The 19,654-nt window shown below is 35.9% G+C and overlaps 2 protein-coding genes across 2 annotated transcripts; one reads left to right on the forward strand and one right to left on the reverse strand.

The window, feature by feature from the left end:
- The first annotated feature begins 1,138 nt into the window (after positions 1-1,138).
- Positions 1,139-2,694, forward strand: LOC110815769 (Bifunctional inhibitor/lipid-transfer protein/seed storage 2S albumin superfamily protein). The gene is made up of 2 exons (XM_022043703.2): positions 1,139-1,958; positions 2,472-2,694. Exon 1 carries the CDS (start codon positions 1,297-1,299, stop codon positions 1,945-1,947), a length of 651 nt encoding a protein of 216 aa, XP_021899395.1. The 5' UTR covers positions 1,139-1,296; the 3' UTR covers positions 1,948-1,958; positions 2,472-2,694.
- Positions 2,695-4,230: 1,536 nt separating this feature from the next.
- LOC110815603 (Tetratricopeptide repeat (TPR)-like superfamily protein) lies at positions 4,231-18,985 on the reverse strand. The gene is made up of 6 exons (XM_088208555.1): positions 18,438-18,985; positions 17,323-17,409; positions 16,576-16,740; positions 16,397-16,483; positions 16,209-16,280; positions 4,231-6,583 (listed from the first exon to the last, which is right to left on the reverse strand). Exons 1-6 carry the CDS (start codon positions 18,624-18,626, stop codon positions 4,637-4,639), a joined length of 2,547 nt encoding a protein of 848 aa, XP_088064681.1. The 5' UTR covers positions 18,627-18,985; the 3' UTR covers positions 4,231-4,636.
- Positions 18,986-19,654: the final 669 nt, after the last annotated feature.

Raw genomic sequence — 19,654 nt, forward strand, 5'->3', positions numbered from 1 at the left:
AGAAGAAACCAAAGCAATACAGCTTAAAAACTCACGGACTGGTTTCATGCCATTTCCATTTCTTCTCACACCATGTCTAATCCAATGCTTGCCTGCCTCCCTCCCTGTCCCTCCTTCTTCTTCTTCATCCTACATTCTCTGTTAATTACCACGCTCTTTTCGTGTATATATATATATATATGTATGTGTATGTGTATGTATAAATTGTGATACTGTAAATGATTAAGATTGATAAGTGAATGCAAACTATATTTATTTCTTTAAAAAAAAGAAAAAAATAGATGATGTTCTTGAAAATTATATTTATTATATTATAATATATATATATATATATTGAGAAATGGTATATGTAATGATCATGATTTTGATCGCAACAGAAGGGCTCCAGTTATATTGACCTTGCCAAAGATGGTAAAGCAAAACAGAGCTCGTAAGAGTATGTATATGCGTATGAATCAAGTATATGTACTTTGATAACCATTGAAGAGATCCAACAAGATAATTAAACCCAATAATTGACTTGATGAGTCTCTGTCAAAAAAAAAAAAAAGATATATAAATATAGATATACATGAACATATACTATCAACTTTTTATGTTACGATCTTATCCATGGGAAATGGTAGTGGTGGCGTATAATACTGTATTAAATTGTGAAATAGGCTACCTTGTGTGGTCTCTCAATGTGTATACATATATATGTATATGCATATTAGTTGTATAAGTTTTGGCAGCAGCCAAAATGGACCACCCACATGTATCGAAACACAAAAAGTGCTTCATCCCTGGCCCCTGAAATTATTCTAAACACCCTAGCTAGCTAGCTTCATTCTTGCATGAATAAGTCTTAAGCACAAAAGTGATTTTCATTCAACCCCTTTCTCTACTTATATATATATATTTGAGTATATCCAAAATTACATACATACATACATCAATTATAATAAAATCTTGTAACATGCACACCCAATAATACATAACCAAAAGAGATGGCAAGTTCAGAAAACAAGAAAAATTAGTTTGAGATAAGATTATCATTTGATTAATTATTTGAATGTATATGCACTTATAGGTATGTACGTATATATGTGTATGTATGTCTATAAATTTCATATGGGTTTCACGTATTTGTTTGCCAACTAGCAAAATTTGGCAGCTCCTCTATTGACATGGTAGTTCACGTGATCTGGTTTTAGGGTTTTTCTTTTTTGTTTTCTTCCATTAAACTCTGAACTCTCACTCCTTGTATCCTATATAACCCTTCTCCATTCTCCATAAACTTTACCAGTACCAACAATGGAGACCTCCAAGATTTCCGCTCTCCTCCTCATTTGCATGCTTTTCATCTCCTCCGCAGCCCCCATTCTCGGCTGCGGCACCTGCAAGCCTCCCAAGAAACACAAGTCCAAGCCCAAGAAACCACCTGTCCACGTCCCACCGGTCATTGTCAAGCCGCCGATCGTCCCTATCCCACCCATCGTCAAGCCTCCGATCAATATCCCTCCTGTACTTCCTGTCCCTCCGGTACTTCCCGTCCCTCCGGTACTTCCCATCCCTCCGGTACTTCCCATCCCTCCGGTGCTTCCCGTCCCTCCGGTACTTCCAGTGCCTCCGGTGATAACAAACCCACCAAAGGGGAAGACACCATGCCCCACGCCACCAGGACCTGCGCCGACGCCGAAGCCAGCGACGTGCCCCATTGACACGCTGAAGTTGGGAGCTTGTGTAGATCTTCTAGGCGGTTTAGTGCACATTGGAATTGGTGACCCGGCGGTGAATGAGTGCTGCCCCATCTTGCAAGGGCTCGTGGAGCTTGAAGCTGCTGTTTGCCTCTGCACGACATTGAAGTTGAAGCTTCTGAACCTCAACGTTTACGTGCCAATTGCTCTTCAGCTTCTCATTACTTGTGGCAAGACACCACCACCTGGCTACACCTGCTCTCTCTAAGATAGATTCCAGTTAAGTCACATTCATTATGCTAACCCTGGTTTTCCACCTTCTGTTGCTTTTTTTTTTTTTTTCTCTGTTTTTTTCTTCTTTCAGTAAGCTTCTTCTTATGGTTATTATTTTCTATTTCATATTTGTTCTTATCAGAATCGCATAGTTTTCAACAGATTTGATCTGTTTGCTTCTTAAAAATATACAGTTTGTGGTTTTTAATTTTGTCCTGTAGTTGAATATATCAGCTTGTTCTTTTCAATATATATGTCATATATATAAATACACATGAAAAACTTGTTTTCCGAAAATAAAAACTATGTAAAAATGGAAATAATTGTTTTTTTGTTTCAAAATTTCTAATACCCTTCTAATTATGCATGGCATATGTAGTTGAACGAGAAATGATGATATGTACATACGCATATATTTAGCAATCTGGTTGTTATGTTTGTCGAAAATGTGTACCAAATATTGTTCTGTATCTATTAATGCGAGGGCTTATTAGATTTTGTGTATGTATATATCTGCAGGTTGGTAGAAAATTGATGGATGAAATGGATTGACATGAGAGGATGTCGAGCCTCAATCTCTTCTTCTTCTTCTTCTTCTTCTTCTTCTTCTTCTTCTTCTTCTGGAATTTGGTGATGTTGTGTTATATTGATTATTGTGTAAACCATTTGTTTGTAAGTTTAATCTTCAATATTATGTAATTTGTGTTTAGACAACCAACCAATTGCACGAATTATTTCCTCATTTTTTCCAAGTCTCTATTATTTTTATATTCTTTCTCCTTATTATATATTACTAAAATTTATATATAATTATTTATTTAAAACAAAGAATTACTTTTAAGTAATTAACTTAAACCATAATTCTTTAAACTAATAATCTCAAAAGAAAAAGAAAACCATGCACGCGTGTACAATGGAGGGGGAAGAGAGGAGAGAGATAAAAGAAAGGTGGTTTTAGAGTTCCAATGGGCAATGAGCATTCCCACAGATTCCCCAATCAAACATTACCAATAATTGAGCCACCAATATATATAGATATATATATATATATATGTATACGCACAAAGAAGTTTGCCTCCGAGTATATACACATACGTAATAATATATGTATATGTGTGTGTGTGTACAGTATCACTTAAATTTAAACTCTTATATTACATGGAAATAAATAACCCTACATAGCTAAGGTTTCTGCTTTCGCAATCAAACGCAGCAATAGATAAAGAAAAACGACGACGGAGACGGACCGTACAGTGGTGGCCCTCAAAGGAATCTTTATCACTCAACACCAAGATATGCGGCCTGAAAATCCATGGCTTCAAGATTGTTCTTTAAAAAAATATATATAGAAAAAATATATTAACAGTTGCCTTTAAGTAATTTATATTAATTTCAAGTATTAAGTAATCTTGTTTTGGCAAAGTGAAAATTCATCATCAGAAGGATTTTAAAATTTTAAAAATTAAATGAAAAATACCCTTTGTTATCATTAAAATATATGTTTTTTATTCTTTCACTGTGCAAGAGTTGAACCACTAATTTCTAATTTTGAGGAAGTGTAGACCTCCAGTATTTTGACTTTGTAGAGTTATGGAGTTTAAAAGATTTACCTTTGCGTCAGGCGTGGAGAGTTAAAACCTGATTTATAAAGTAGAAGGGACCCAGATGACAAGATGGCACACGAAGCTTGTAACGTGGGCGGTGTCTGTCCGCTGGGGCAGATGTTTTGTTTTTCATATCACCCTCCTCTAAATTATGTATATGTGTATGTAAGAAGAGAGAAATTCTCCCTACTTTTTGAATTACGGCGTAGATGGTAAATAGGCCAATTTATTAGTCCGACTTCAGTTGGTTTAGGTATTGGTTTTAAGAGTTTGGAACCAGTTCTAATTTTTCCTATTTATTGTTTACTGAGTTTTGAAGTGAATTATTTGACACTAAATATATCATCAAGTAACAGAAAATCACCAAAATATTATGTCTGGTAGTAGAGGAGACACGGCCTGTAGGATGGGAACCCACGCGGAAATGTGCTGAGTTGCTGGGTCGCTGTCGTATTCGGCTGGGCCAAATGACATCATTTGGTGTAGGATTCATTGTTGCCCCCACATGTCAATCGCCAAAAAATTATGGCCTAGACATTGGCGGTAACCAAAATAATTACAAACCACCCCGAGCATAACATTAGATTGAGGTTTGGAAAAGAAAAAAAGAAGAGATAAAAAGACCCGAACAGGGAAAGTTTCGAAGGCAATTAAAATTATAGGGGAAAAACTAATGGAAGGAGAAACTAGCAGTATATTACTTGAGGATTCAAATCCAAGAGAATAATAATCCCTTTTTTTCTCGCTTTCAACCTCGAGAAGAACACGACCGGTCATTCTATACTTGAATAAGAAATTAATTAGCCACAAAACCACAAGAATCTGAATCAGAATTACATCTCAAATTTGGAAGGCGGGCATCCTGCTCTTACCAAAACACTTGGCCGCACCAATGATTAATGAAAACCTAGATGTAAGAAAGAAAAGACTAAAAAAAAAAAAGGAGAGAAAAACTTATTCTCTGAATTGAACTATATATATGTTACAAATCCTCTAAAAGGATTGCTGATCTACCTGCTGCTACCTAGTGTGCTGCCAGAGGGGGAACAGACGCAATGAATTAAAGCCAACAATACATCATCAAGAAGATTTATTCAGTTGTAAGCCACTAGGAAGGAATCTGATATGACTACATTGTTTTAACTTGGCAAGAGCTTCTTGTGATTTACCAAGCTCGAGGTCGACATAAATTGCAGTGAGAGTAGCTTCAGGCCTGTTGGGTACCAGGGACATGGCCTGCAGCAAAAAGTGATGGGCCTTCTCGAGATCACCTTGTACCGCGTACACAGCAGCAAGGTTTGCATAAAGGGTTCCACGTGCCTCGTCCGGATTCATCAACATAAAGTCTCGAGGCTCCTCCAGAGAAGAACCCTTGGCAGTTGCTGGTCCCCCATTCAACTCCTCACAATCGACAGTTCTTTCGCCTTGCCACTGCTCACAATCCTCTTGCTGGAATGGCAGTTCAACAGTATTTCCTCCAGACAAATATGTTGACAAATGTTCAGCAGCCTCTTTTGGCCGATGCAGCAAGCAGAGAGCCTCCGCCGCGTAAACATGTCCTAGAAAGATATATATTCTTGAACAATCCGGAAGCTCCAATAGAGATCTCGCAGTTGATAAAGCTTTCAAAGGGTTTTCTAACTCCAACTCTACAAACGCCAGGTTAGCAAGAAGAGTTTGCTTAATCATAAGACTTTCCCTTCCACATATACCTCTATAACAAGAGATAGAATTCTGCACAATCTCCTGGTTTGTTCCTCCCTTCTGTTCTTTAACATCCCCATTTGCATTAACCTGGCCTGAACCAATCGGTATACTAGATGCCTTGGGATCAATGGTGTGTAAATTTTTGTGGTTAGAACTCTTGGATAGTCCTGCTTCACTCGATCCATTTTCCTCCAAGGATGAAATGTTGGGCAGGCCAGACTTAGGAAAATGCAAATCAGAACTATTAAGCAAGTGCATGGCATTAAATAGGCATTGCCGAGCGAGGGACAAAGAAAGCTTCGGCTGCCCTTCAATACCCAAAAACATGTCATCTTTCTCAGCGGGATCCACGAGTCCGTTTCTTGAAATCCTGTCTTCCATTACAAGCTGCCGCCATTTCCCCTTGCCAATAACATGGACTCTGACCTCTGATCTATCAGAGGAAGCCTGAGTATTCAAAAGACCCTTCTGTAAAGCCATCAGACAGCATTCAGCAAGACGAAGCCACAAAAGAGGTTGTTTATAAAAAACCAGGCTTGCCTTCTGGAAACAATGAGCAGCAAGTACAGGTTTTCCAGAGGCCAGATAGAGCACACCACAATTATATGTTACTAGGAGAGATTTATCCTGTGAAAAACTTAATAGCTTCATAGGCTTCTCTTTCCGAAGAGTGGAACCATTACTTAGTGCCTTGGAAAATAACACTGATGATGTATGATATTTACCAAGGCGATAGTAAATGCAACCCAGATTGTTGTTGAACATGCTTGAAATTCCTGTTTCTGCTCGGTTACTTGACGCCATTAACAATTTGATGGCTTTACGGTGATTTCCACGAGCATATTCAAGCTGTGACTTCAATAGGAGAGCCACCGATGAGTCACGCCCACGTGCAATGTTCATTGCATGCTTGACTTCTCGCTTAGCCAGCTTCAGGTTTCTAGTGAGAAGCAAAAATCTGACCTTGTAAAGCTGCAACTTCAGCTTCAGATCAACAGTGGAGATAGAACTGTCAACAGTGGCCCTTGAAAGATCATTTGAATGCGAGAGACCGACAGACCTAACTAAGTTTTGTCCCCCAATTTCTAACAGTACATTATCATACTCAAGTGTTTCCTCCGATAGAGTTCTCGATAGAGGACTTTCTGAAGCACTAATACTTGCAGCTAAATCTGAACCAGAAGCATCTGTGCTCAATGAACTATTTGGAACAGAAGATTTTGAAACCAGATTCATGGGCTGCTGTTGTCCTGCGCTACCATTTTCACTTGGAGCCACAAAGCCAACACCAAAAGCTTTCTCCAGATAATTTAACACATCCTGAACACAAAGGAGATTAATCATACTTGCAAACAAATTGTAAAGAACTATGATATTTTAAAGGTAAACTATCGGTAAATTTATGCACCAAGTGCATCAATAGAAGGTATTGTAAATTTAATGCCAAATCTGATATATATAAAGACAGTGAAAGAAGGGTAATTAGACCTCTTCTTATGTCCTTTGGTTGTTGCACCTCAGCAGAACTATTATCAGAAACAGATAACTTAGTAAAACATATTTGGAATTATGTTTCAAATCCTCTATGCAATTTCCATTCAGAAAAGCATTCAAGGACTTATGAGGATCTCTCCAAAGTCATGCACTATTCAGGACTACATTATTCCTTGTATTCTCTCTTACAGCCTCATTTTAAATAATCAGATTCACACCGATTTCCAAGTTTTAGCCCACAAAGGCTTGTAGTCCTTGACATACTACTTCGAATTTCATTTTATTTACATTGTAATACCTAATTAGAACTTATCGATGCCTCTTTCATTCAGTCAATTTACAACTCCTTATCCATCAGTCTAGGGTAAAGGTTGTGCATGGTTGTCAAATCCCTATCTGGGTCATAGGGATATGATCAACAATCCAGATTGCTCCAAATGCTCTCTAATATGATCAAAGGATTCAGTGGTAGAAGGATTGAAACATAACCTAAGCAGCATCAGATCGACAGCATGTTATCAAAATTAACATAATGAAAGAAAAAGAGTATGAATTCACTAGAAATCATGAAAAGAAACATGAATATAGTTTTTTAAACCTTAATAGATAAGCAGGAAAATAAAAAGAACCGAGAAGTTAACACCAAATAGGGGGACTCATGCCTAATTTTACAAAATTTTGCATTCCTATCCTAGTAAATGAACTGAGCTACCACCATGTGGCCTAGGATATTACAAGGCTAATATTCTGGGGGGCCTTGGCTTAGATATCTATCTGTAATTAACAAGGCTTTAGTGTGATGTATTGCAGAAGTAGCCTGTCAACTGCAGTAATTGTTGCCAAAGATGGAAGAGGTAGGGGCTGGAGAATGGCCTGAAAAAGACAAGTTAGGCACTAGCCTCTGGACATTTATCAGGAAATTGGATTTCTTTCACAGAATAGCTGCATTTAGGCTTGGAACAGCCAATGATGTGTTCCTGGGCAGACACTGGTGAGGAGAGAGCCAAGTTTAGGATTGGTTCCGAGGCAGCTTTGTGCATCCCAGGCAAGGAAATGCATTGACCAGTGATATTTTGGTCAATCATGCTAGTTATCCCTCTTTAAATATCCTACTGTCCTGGAATCTTCCTGTATGACATGCTTCTCTTTTGACTTTCCTAGCCTCTTGTCATTTCAATTTTTGCATTTCCAACCTTCCAGTAAGGCATCTTTCCAAAAACGATTTGTTCTCAGTGAAGTCTTTTTACCAGAGTCTTTTCCCAAGCTTCGAGATCTCCAGATTCCTTTGGGAGCAAGTTTGGAAGAAAAAAGCTTTTTCCCAAATATAGCTTGCTCTGCATGGGAAACCACACAGGCAATTAATTCTGTTAACTTGAGAAAAAGAATCATTACCAATTGATATATTATGTGCTTGGAAGAGAGTGGATACCAAACCATATCCTCATTTGGTGCTTGGAGGCTAGTAGATAATGGGATTCAGCTCTTTCTTTTCTTAATATGTCTTAGGTGGCTAAGGCTTAGCTTAGGAGAAAATTTTGGGCATGGAATGGTATTAGATTCCATCTAGGATGACTAATTCCAATAGTCCTACTTTTAGGTAATTTGGAAGAAAGTAACAATAAGTTTTTTATGGCATTATCTCTACTTTTGTTAGCATTAGAGGTTACCGGTCCTAAAGCTTAAGTATTTTGTTTAATGGTCACTCTCTTAGTTTTTTTGAAATAAAAAGTATAATACATATCATTGATTAACAAGCAACAAATGGATGTCAACCAGTGTACAAATATTTACATATCTACCAAAATGTCAATAACGTCACCTAAATCGTCCATTGAATTGAGAAGATAACCAAAAATCAAAAAATCAAGAGTTGGGAACCATCTATTCTAACTCTATCAAAGTCATCATCATCAGCTGCCCCCTCAAAAGCTCTTTTATTCCTCTCCTTCCAAAACCACCTAAAAAATAGTGAGCGGGATGAGATCCACATGTTTCCTCCAAACACTAGTATCCTTCCACATGCTGATTCCATCTGTAGCCAAGCCAGCCATAACCCAATTAATTCCCAATAACCCATAAAACATAATCCATAGCTTGTATGCTACCGGACACCATAGAAGTACATGAATACAAGTCTCCGCAGCGTTTTTTCACATATAGCAACCATTCACCATAATCTTTCCCCTTCTCATCAACTTGTCAATGATTAATGGTCACTTTCTTAGTTGTGGAAAGGATTTGGAAATCCTATTGATATTTTTTCTCTCAATAATGTGCAAGTTTCTATTGAATAGCGTGATATCTTTTGGGTGTCTTGTTTATAATAATATTATTCTTTTTTTTTTGAAAGAAAAGAAAAGAAATACTATTCACAAAGATACCAGTGGGGTATCCCCCAAGTACACCAACAAGTTATAATTATATTATTCTTCTTTCCATAAAAAATCAAATTGTTTGTCATGCATCCAATATTAGGAGAGAGGTATATTGAGAGGTTCTAGCTTTTATCTTGTTCCCGTGCCTAGCTAATGCTCTATGGAACATTCCAAGTTCCTTGTATATCATACATGAATTACTTGTTAATCTAGGGTTCTTGATCTGATCCCAAAAAGTGAACCCAATCCTGATGACCCTCTAAAACAATCTAACAGATCTTTGACCACCTTTTTGCTCATGGCATTGATGTCAAATAGGCTAGCAATAGATTTCCTAACTAGTTTAGAAATTCTAATTATATCAAATGTAGAACTACTATATTATCTAGGAATCTATATTATTGAGGAATATTATTATAATTTTAGTATTTTTAGAATTTTTATTTTTATTAGTACTTATCTATTTGTATTAGGATTAGTATTCACAATTCTACTATTTTACTATTTCCTAGTTTAAATCTAGTAAAGAAAAGATTATCATAAATAGCTGTGTAATTTCACTTACTTTTTGAAATAAGTAGCCACTAATTTCACTTATTAATCATCCAAGTATAAAATAATAATTTTTCGAGTTCATAATTGATTGTGTGATTTTATCAACCCTTAGGTATGATGCCTGAGAACCCTAGCTATATATCTAGGTTTTTCACTCAATTTCTTAGTAGGCAAATTTAGCCCTTATTTGTCCTACATCAGGCATCCAATATAATTTTTCTAGCATGTAACTGTCCTGTTGATGACAAAAGAACGAATATCAGAGTTAGGAACTATAATTCACATGTAAATGCAGGGCAGGCTCAAGCATCCGGACTATATGCAAAACAAATAAGAGAAAGGGGTTTCCCAGTTCTGATATTCAAGTGAGAATTTCAAATATCAATAAAAGGCATGGCAATTGAATACAAGATGCCATGAATACAAGAACAAAGGCCTATAGATCTAAATGATTATGTCCCAGTCTCCAGAAAAGGGAGGCTTGGGTACAATTCACCTTGGTTTTACCCCCTCCTATCAAACATATAAATAAATAAATAATACAATAAACAATTGGAGATATTGGTGAAAATGGAATACAGAATGCCCGTTCCCTAAACATGGCATAAGGAATAAAATAGGACCGGAGAACACCTTTTGTAACATAGCAATCCTATTTTTTAATGTTATCTTGACACTGTATGTTATCATATCTTAATTCTTCAAATCTGCAGTAGAAAGTTCTTTTATTTTGGAAAGTTTCTCGAAGAAAAACATTTTCTAGCCTTTTTTTTTTTTCCAAGAGGAGGTCACCCTGTCAATTTCTAGTATGTTTTTGTTTCTACTTACAAATGTTTTGGATGCTTCAGGTAATCAGAAAATTGCAAATTTTAATATTATTGTTTCCATAATGGTACTTAACAAAATCTCCTCCTAAGTTTACCAGGGATAGCCAGTTTCATATTATTTTCTAGTAGAAGTGTATTTAACAAGCTCAAAATCACATTTCATCTATCCATATACACAATGGAGGACAATTTTATAGTGACTTGGTCTAAAACAAAGTTACCGCGGCTTATGCATAAGTAAGGTTTTTTTACCCATCATATCAAGTCTTAGAGATAACTGCTTACCCAACTTAATTTGCCAACATAGTATCAAAACCAAATATCAAAAGTTTAAATCCTTGTTGCACCACCTATATTTTAAAAAATCAACATAAGATAAGAGTTAAGTGATTACACAGTTACACTAAGTTGGGCTCTTCCCACCACCTCAAGTTGATGGGCTAATTGGTTACTTTAACTTTTTTTTAAAATAAAATTTCTTTTTTGAAATAAACTAATTGGTTACTTTAATTACTTCATAATTCTTAATGAATCAACTGTAAAGAAAGTACAAGCCAAGACAATGTCAATCAAAATGTTAGATATGTATGCTCACCAAATCCGTCAACATGGAGCACGACTTAAGCGTGTAAGTATCTACAAACTAGTCGTTACTACTCCCTCACTGAAGTCAACAAATAAGAATAGCATAAATGTGGATATCTAAAGAGTCCTACCACCTATTTTTTTTATTGATGAGAACTTATTACCTTTTACTGTGGAATAGACAATTAAAAATTTGAGAATTTTGCATTTTGATTTCATCTTTATGGCCAGACCTAAAATCAAAATCTAAAAGAACCTAAGACATGTGAAACATGGCTCTATTTTAGCTCCTCAGACCATACCACTCTAACCAATAAAATAATTATGAAAAAGTTTATGTTTTAACTTCTTTTTCTCATCTCCTCTTGATTCAAATACCTAAAATGCATAGGTAGCATTATCAGTTGCATCATGGTGTGTGAACATGGTCAGTGTTCATTTTTGGAACAGAACCACGAACTCAAAACTGTAAATTAAAATACTTACATTTAAAATCTTAAACATAATAATTATTCATTTTTGGAATATAATTTGTTACATATGAATTAATAAACATTTTGTAGCTACTTTTTGGGTGTCCTTTTGTGTATAACTTTGCAAAAGGGAGGCAAAGTTGTGCAATCATATCTTTCTATGGCGTCCTTTTGCGTATAAATCATGGACCCTTGCTTATGGATTTTTGGGCATCATTTGGATGATGGCTGGTTCTGTGAGAGAAGAAATCTAGGTGTGGAAGGGAATTAGCGAGGTCAAGAAACATATTAGCTTGGTGTGGAAAGAGAGAAACATGAGAAGTTTAGAGCTGTGGAAGATGATTTTGATTGGGTTAAAGATAGATGGTTATAGACCCTTAGTTTCTTTATTATGAGTCATCCTCTTTATTCACTCACGCCCTTAGTTTTTTGATTATGAGTCATTCTCTTTACTCAATGAGGAATTTGGGGACCCCATTGACATATTGATGGTTATGTCAATATTTTTGTACATGGGTTACACCTCCTTAGTATTTGTGAATGAATCATACCATACTATTTTATTTCAATAAATAAATAAAAATATTTGTACCAGTAGAAAAGATGAAGCAGCTCTTCTTCTCGCTTTCTTTCCCTCTAGTGTAAGGATTTTTAGGTAGTTTACCTTCAAAAGAACTTCCATAGTATTTTTCCAACTCCTTCCTAGTATCAACTTTGCTAAACAAGCACTAAAATAAATTTAAAAGTTTAATAACTTCGCACGCTGCACTAGACTGTGAAGTCAGAATATTATAAAATCCAAGTCTTAATCCATACCTACTACATTCTTATTTTGTAGAGAATAATAAGAGCTCTTTCGAGGGCATGGAAGGTCATTTCGATAGGTTAAATGATAGATGGTTCCAGACCCTAGATTCTTTTATCATGGGTCATCCTCTCTACTTGAGGACTTTGGGAACCTTATTGACATTTCGGTTGATATGTAAATAACATTGTACATCGGTTTGCACCCCCATGGTGCTTGAGAGTGAATCATACCATACTATTTTTATTTTAAAAAAGTACTTTTATCGAATTTGCACTTTTGAACTAAAAGTAGCCATAGTATATTACACAATACAAACCCATTACACCACCACCAACTCATTGGTCATAGACAAAATGGTAAGCTGTTATGAGCCATATCAAGAACTTACACTTGGGGACAAGATAAAAATTAGATTTCTTTTTCAGTTCTTAGGCATTTTATTTGTTAAACTGTTTGTAATTTTTCTTTTTTCTTAGAAGTGGAAAGAGGTAATTCCAGATACAAGGCAGTTTGGAAGTTACCCATTCTTTAGGAGATTGTTTTACAATCTCGTCTCTAAAGTTGTATACAAATCTGAAGTTTGCATGAATAAAACAGCAAGCACAACTTTTCCAAAAAGTATGAGTGTATTTTCTTACTCTCGAGGTAGAAGAGTTCTCCTAAGGAGCCCTGAAAGAATTCTCTCTCAGCAAGTCCTTACCAAAAACATCTACGGGTTCTCTCTTAAAGAGCCCTTACCCTCTTCCGTAACAAACCCATAACTAGCTGTTCTTTAGGGAACCCTAGCATAAACCTAAAATGTAAGAGAAAAATGTGTATTTGTAAAATAGGCTTCAAACCAATTTCATTTGAAGGAATGAATCTTGTTCATGATGTAAGGTATCATTTTCTACAGTTTCATAAATACTGTCACCATCTCCTTCAACAAGCGTGATCGTCAAATCAAGATTCAAATTGCAAATCAAGATCTTAACAGTACAAATCATAAAAGGATACAAATCATAAAAGGATCAACAGATCAATCTTTAAGATTCAGTAGAACATCCAACAATTCAACACCCAAAGAATCTAATCAAAATACAGGACTATTAGCATGTCTAATTACTGAACACTGAAATGTCAAGGATTTCCCATTTTTTCAGGAATTATGATGATAAAGGAGGACTGATTGTCCCTTCTCAAAAAAACATATAATAATTTATTGGTATCTTTCTTTTGCATCCAATGAACAATAGTAGGGGGTTTTTAAAAGATAAATAAAAAGGCTCCGGTAACTGTTAGGTAGTGCAGACACCAGAAAGTTGCTGATCATTAACAAGAGATGAAGCAATCAGATTTTTACGAGAAGAGCGTAGCAGAAATACAATAGCCTACAGGTTATTACAATAGGATTTCTCTTCATTTAACAAATTTAATTTAAGATATTGCAAACACAGGGTGGATAGGAAACTCTCTCTTCGACCAGATATGTAGCTTAAGGAATCAGAAAACCAGATTACCAATCATTTAACGGTTTGCTTTTTCTAGAGGACAACCAACCAATTAGTTTAGATGACGTCATCTCAGCTTCCCCACCCTCTTGCTCTCCTGTCTCTTTCAAAGGTTTCTCAGAACCCAACAATGTTCATTTCTTATAGTGGCAGCTCTGCTCTCATGAGGCAAAGACGGCAGATTCTTTTATTTGGTCCTGCAGAGTGGGGCTTATAAAAATGGGCCTATAGTTACTTTGCCCAGATATAGACATATGCTTATAGTTGTGATGGGTCAATAGTAAAAAGAAACCAGCATCTAAGTTTTTGATTTTCTAGTCAATGGGATTAAAAAGACAATCTCAAGCTTTTCAACGTCAATTACTCTTATAAAGGCAGAAGTTTGATGTTGACGATTACTGCAAACTGCCTCTACAACTATGATAATATTCTGCCCATTAAAATAAAAAGAGCAGTTTGGTATTCCACAAATTGTAGAATTCAGATCAATTTGCGGAAACCATTTAGAAGACCACATGAACTTGTTCAATTAACTCACTTGAAATTGTATCAATTTCTTTTTAAGATGATATGAGTGATATGACTCAAACTCCTGCTGCCGACTCTACAATGAGACCGTTATATCACCTAAACTATATGTTCTTGGCTGAGAATCTATCCTCTTTAATTTGAGTGGCATCCGTTGGGTTTTGAATAAAATCAAATCATCAATCTATTTGAATCGACGGTGGCACCCTGAATAATTTTTTTCTCATTGGAAAGAATCAGAAAATCTTGACTACATTCTAAAAGCACTGCAACATCTTTACCTATTTTTAATGTGAAGACCCGAAGAGAAAGAATTGGACCGAAAGGAGTGACAAGACCTGTGGCTGAACAGTGGAGCTCTTAGAGATTAGTACCCTCAGATTTTTGCCATAGCACAACGGAAAAACACTTTGGTTAGTGACTCACTCACAGATATAGGGGGGCAGTAAAGGAGTGGCAGGTAAATATACTGAAAAATCTTAATGATTGGGAGATCAATGAATTGAGAATCTCCTGGGTACCTTGTCTCTCATTGTTTTGGCCGGCAGCAATGATCAACCTCAATGGAATCTTACTACTTCAGGATCCTTCTCGGTCAAATGCTTTTACAAGCATCTGACTGAGTAGGAAAATGATGGTAATAAGTTTCCTTCTAAACAGATATGGAAGTTTAAGGCTCCTCCCAGAGTTGCTTTCTTTGCATGAGAAGCCGGAACAGGTTGCATTCTCACCATTGACAAATTGATGAGAAGGGGAACAACTATGGTGAACGGTTTGCTACTAGTATAAAGGTGCTGCAGAGACTTGTAGTCATGTTCTTTTATGGTACCTAGGAGTACAAGCTATGGCTGACAGTTTACGGTTTATTGGGTATCAGTTAGGTGATGGCAGCTTCCAATCAGTAGAGGAAATCATGGGCCTTATTCCTCTCACCATTTTCTGAGTGGCATGGAAGGAGAGCCATAGAAGAGCTTTTGAGGGGATTGAGGATGTAGTGGATTTTTATAGGATTAGGAACAAATAGTTCTAGACCCTTGGCTTTTTTATTTTGGGTCATCATCTTTATTCTATGGAGGATTTGGGGGACCTCGTTGACTTCTTGGCAAATATGTAAATATTTTGTATACAGGTTGGTACTTCTTTGGTGTCTGTTAATGTACTTCATACTTTTTATTCAAAAAAAAAATTCATAAAACAAAGTCCCAAAGAGAAAGAATTAGACCCAAAGGTAAGTAATTTACCATTCTAACTTCATCTTATAAATTATCAATCAAGACAAAAATTAATCTGACATCTTGCGATGGAAAATTTGTTAATCTTCAATTTAGACTAAACAATTCAATCAAAAGATGGAGTAAAGAGAGATATAGAGGAATTTCCTCGTCACTACACTTTTGCACTGTGATGACCAATGAATTTTTTCTAAAGACTCATTGCCACATACCATATACAATTTTAATAATTTGCGTTCATAGAAGCTAATAAAACAATTAAATAAACCAAGACAGACAACAAATGTTCTAGTTGACACTTCTGCAGAAAAAGGAAATCTCCGGCTCTATCTAATCTAAGGTTGCAACACATAGCACACTAGTAACATGCTATTGAACCCAAGAATTGAGAGAAACAAAAAGGTGCACTTCCTTGCTGCCCTGTGATATGTGTCTTACAAACAATCCAAAGGTTGGCAAGGAAAGCATGACAAGAAGACCTGTACTAACCACAGTAATAGCAGAATTTAAGCAGGAAAAATTAATAACTAGAAGATTAACTGAGTGCAGGTAGACACACCATAAACACAAGAACGTACCACAGACTTGGATGCATCACCACAAGCTAGCGCAACATCCAGCAACAAGAGACAGATTTGAAGAGCTGTTGTCTGCATATGTATTGCATGTGAAACCTTAAACACGCTGAAAATTACTGATGGGAAAGATAAAGATACTTTTTTTAGAAGAAAAAGATAGAGATACTTAAAATCAAACAATGGCGCACCTCATCTATTGGTTCAATATTTTGAAACAAAGGCTCTAAAACCGATAGTGCCTTTGAATATTCATGAAGATGGAACCAAACAATTGCCTGAATAGGAGTGGTTTTGAAGGGAACACGTTAATCCCAAAAAATATCAGAGTATACACCTGGGTGCTAAACAAAGAAAACAAGGAGTTTACACTGTTAAGTGTTGCCACAGACGTATCAAATTCATCCATGTATACGATACTGGTGCTGTTTGCTGCAGTATTGTTTCCTTTAGATCCCAAAATTACTTTATTTCCAAGATTGCTAACAGCCTCCACCTGCTCTCCAGATGCACAAACAAGCTCTTCACTCCGCTTCTGCACGACAACCATAAAAACAAAATCAGACCATAACACCACAGGTAGAACAATAAAATGCAGCAAGATTCTTGTTTTTGTACCACAGATGAATATTCCAACAGACAAACAACTCAGAAAGGGATAACTAAATGAAAATGTAACAAGGGAAACTTGAGCTTTAACTAAAACTACAGTCCACATATGAAGTAGCACGAGCAATATTAAAGCCATTTATTCAAGACTTTTAACACCAGAATTCAAAAGTGAAATGAGGTTCATTCTGAGCATATTACTTTCCTATCTTCTAGCCATATCTAAAGTGCATATTTAAGTGGAATCAGATTGCATTATTTCTGGTCATAATTAACTTAACCCGTATGTTTATGGGAATAGATCTACTCTAGTCAGATTGCCTTCTGATCCTCTCGCCATGTTTAAAAGGTATGTAATCTTGGTTCCATAGGTTCCTCGTTACTATTTGATATTTTAAATCATTTATAACTTGTTAAAAAAATTATACATAATAAAGTGGGTCATTATAACATGCTGCAGGAAACCATGCCTCATTAGAAGTCCCAGTGGGAAAAATCAACACCGTACCTTCACACTGTTAAGTGCTTCAAGCAACTTCTTTGGATCTGAACAACCATCTCTAAAGTATTCCGCGACAGCAATATTGTGAAGGACCTAATAAACCTCAATGAAATAAATTAAAAGAATATCCCAAGAAATGTGAAATTTCAAGTAAAAACCATACATTATTAGTGGTCACTGAAGTGGTTGAGAATATGATTGCTACATAATACAATTCTTGCAAGCAGGCTTGCAACAGGCTAGAAAAGAAAAGCTACCTCGAGGTTAAAAAAAGGAATAATAAGTAAATACGGAAAAGACATTTTAACAATACAGCAACATCCCATACAAGATCGACTTATCAAAGTTCTCAGCAAATGAAGGCAGCAATGCAGCTTGACATTCTAATATTTTATAATAAGCAGCACCATTGACAAAGATCAAGCCCACCTTAAAAAAAAAAAAAAAAAAAAAAAAACAATTGTAAAGGCAGAAAGCTTAAATGAGACCACCAAAAAGAAGTTGAAGTCTCAATCAAGTGTATAATGTCACTTCTCCAGATCTAGTATAGATGTTTTTAGGTTAGAGATAACAGTTCGTGTAATATAATTTGAGCCCTATGGTAGTTTCCATTCTAGTTAGCACAAAGGTAATGCATGCAAACCGCCCCTTAACCATACTCACAGTAGAAGCAATTAAGCAAACCAGTGCTATTATCTGCAGTCAGCTAAGAATGAGGACTCAATAAGCATATTCCCATAGCTTGCTCCCGGCATAGGTATTTCCATCTCCCGGTCACATCATATGGAACGTATACAGAACAAAGCAGCCGATTCTTTTCTCATCAGTAACAACACGCAAGTGACAAAAGAACATGCTTGATCCTCCAAATCAATGAAGAACTTAAAATCTAACCAACTATTCCCTCAAAGCACATAGCAAGAAAAGCAAAAGAAACAGCAAATCAACTTCTCACCATCCACAAACTACAACCCCGTGAAAGTACTAGGAAATGGGGAAGAAATAATAGTAATACGCCCAAAGTAAGACCAATTCCCGATAAAGAATCCTCGAGATGAATAAGCTACAAAGACAAACTACACGCGGCAATCAAATACCTCTGCAAGGGAGTAGGAAATTACCTTCGGATCGTCTTCTTTCTTCTGTCTGAGCTGATTCAAGACCTCGATGCACTCCGCGAACTTGCGGGACTGGAAGTAGAGAGCGGCGTCCTTAGCGAGTGCGGCAGTGACGGAGAGTACCCCGTCGTCATCAGTTGCGGAGACATCACGATTGGTTGCCGTCGATGAGGATGAATCTCGCGAATCCATTGCCAGATCGACTAAATCAGAACGCAATAATGCAATAACCCGCTCACTCAAAGGTCTTACCGCTAGTTTGTGACGGTCCCTGATAACGAGCGAAAAACCCTAACTCTCGTTACCGATATCTCAGAGGAAACCTTCTGAATTTCATTTCGGTTTGGGATAGAAAACGGAAAGAGTATTTAGAAATTTTAAATTTAAAAAGAGAAAAGGGAGGAGAAGATTGGATGAATTGCAGGGAAGGAGAGCGAGTTGCGAGTTGCGAATTGCAGAGAGCAAAACCTATGCGGCCAAACTGGGGGGGAAGATACGGATTAGAGAGAGAGAGAGAGAGAGAGAACTTTGCCGGAGGCCCTTTTTTTTTATTTTTAAAGTCAAAAATGAAATTATCGTGGGCTTTTATTGGGTGCTGCGGCGAAGTGGTGCGTTTGGTTTAATGAAACAGAACAGACGCAGTTTGATTAGATTAGATTCAGCTATTATTATATTGAATCAATAAAAGTAATTATTTTAATTAATAAAATTATTTTTCCTTCGTAATATTATTTATAACCATTAAATTAATTATAAAATTTTCTAGTAATTTTGTAAATATTTTTTTACATCTCGTAAAATACTCAAAACTGTGTAAGTCGTATAATTCTAAAAATTCTCGAACTATAATTTTTATAATCACTTTTATTTACTTTTTTCTAATCAAAAGTGTTTAAATCGCACATTTTTATAAAACTATATGTTTTAACAAAACATTTGAAACGTTAATTACTAAATATTCATAAATTTTTAGTCAACGAAGAATTTCCGTAATTAAATTTTCTTAAAAAATGCCCAAATTTTATAGGTTATTCACCGTTATATCTTTTGTTAAAATAAAATTTATAATCATAATTCTTATTTTTATAATAAAGTTTAAAATTTATTCAAATCATATAATGATAAAATATGTTATTTATTAAAAAAAAATTAAACTATAAAATAAGTAGGTTTTCGAGTTTTAAAATTTATACCCAAAATAATAAATTTCGATATAACTA

This window comes from Carica papaya, chromosome 7, assembly GCF_054855325.1.
Source record: "Carica papaya isolate Zhongbai chromosome 7, ASM5485532v1, whole genome shotgun sequence".
In the NCBI taxonomy this organism is placed as follows: domain Eukaryota; kingdom Viridiplantae; phylum Streptophyta; class Magnoliopsida; order Brassicales; family Caricaceae; genus Carica; species Carica papaya.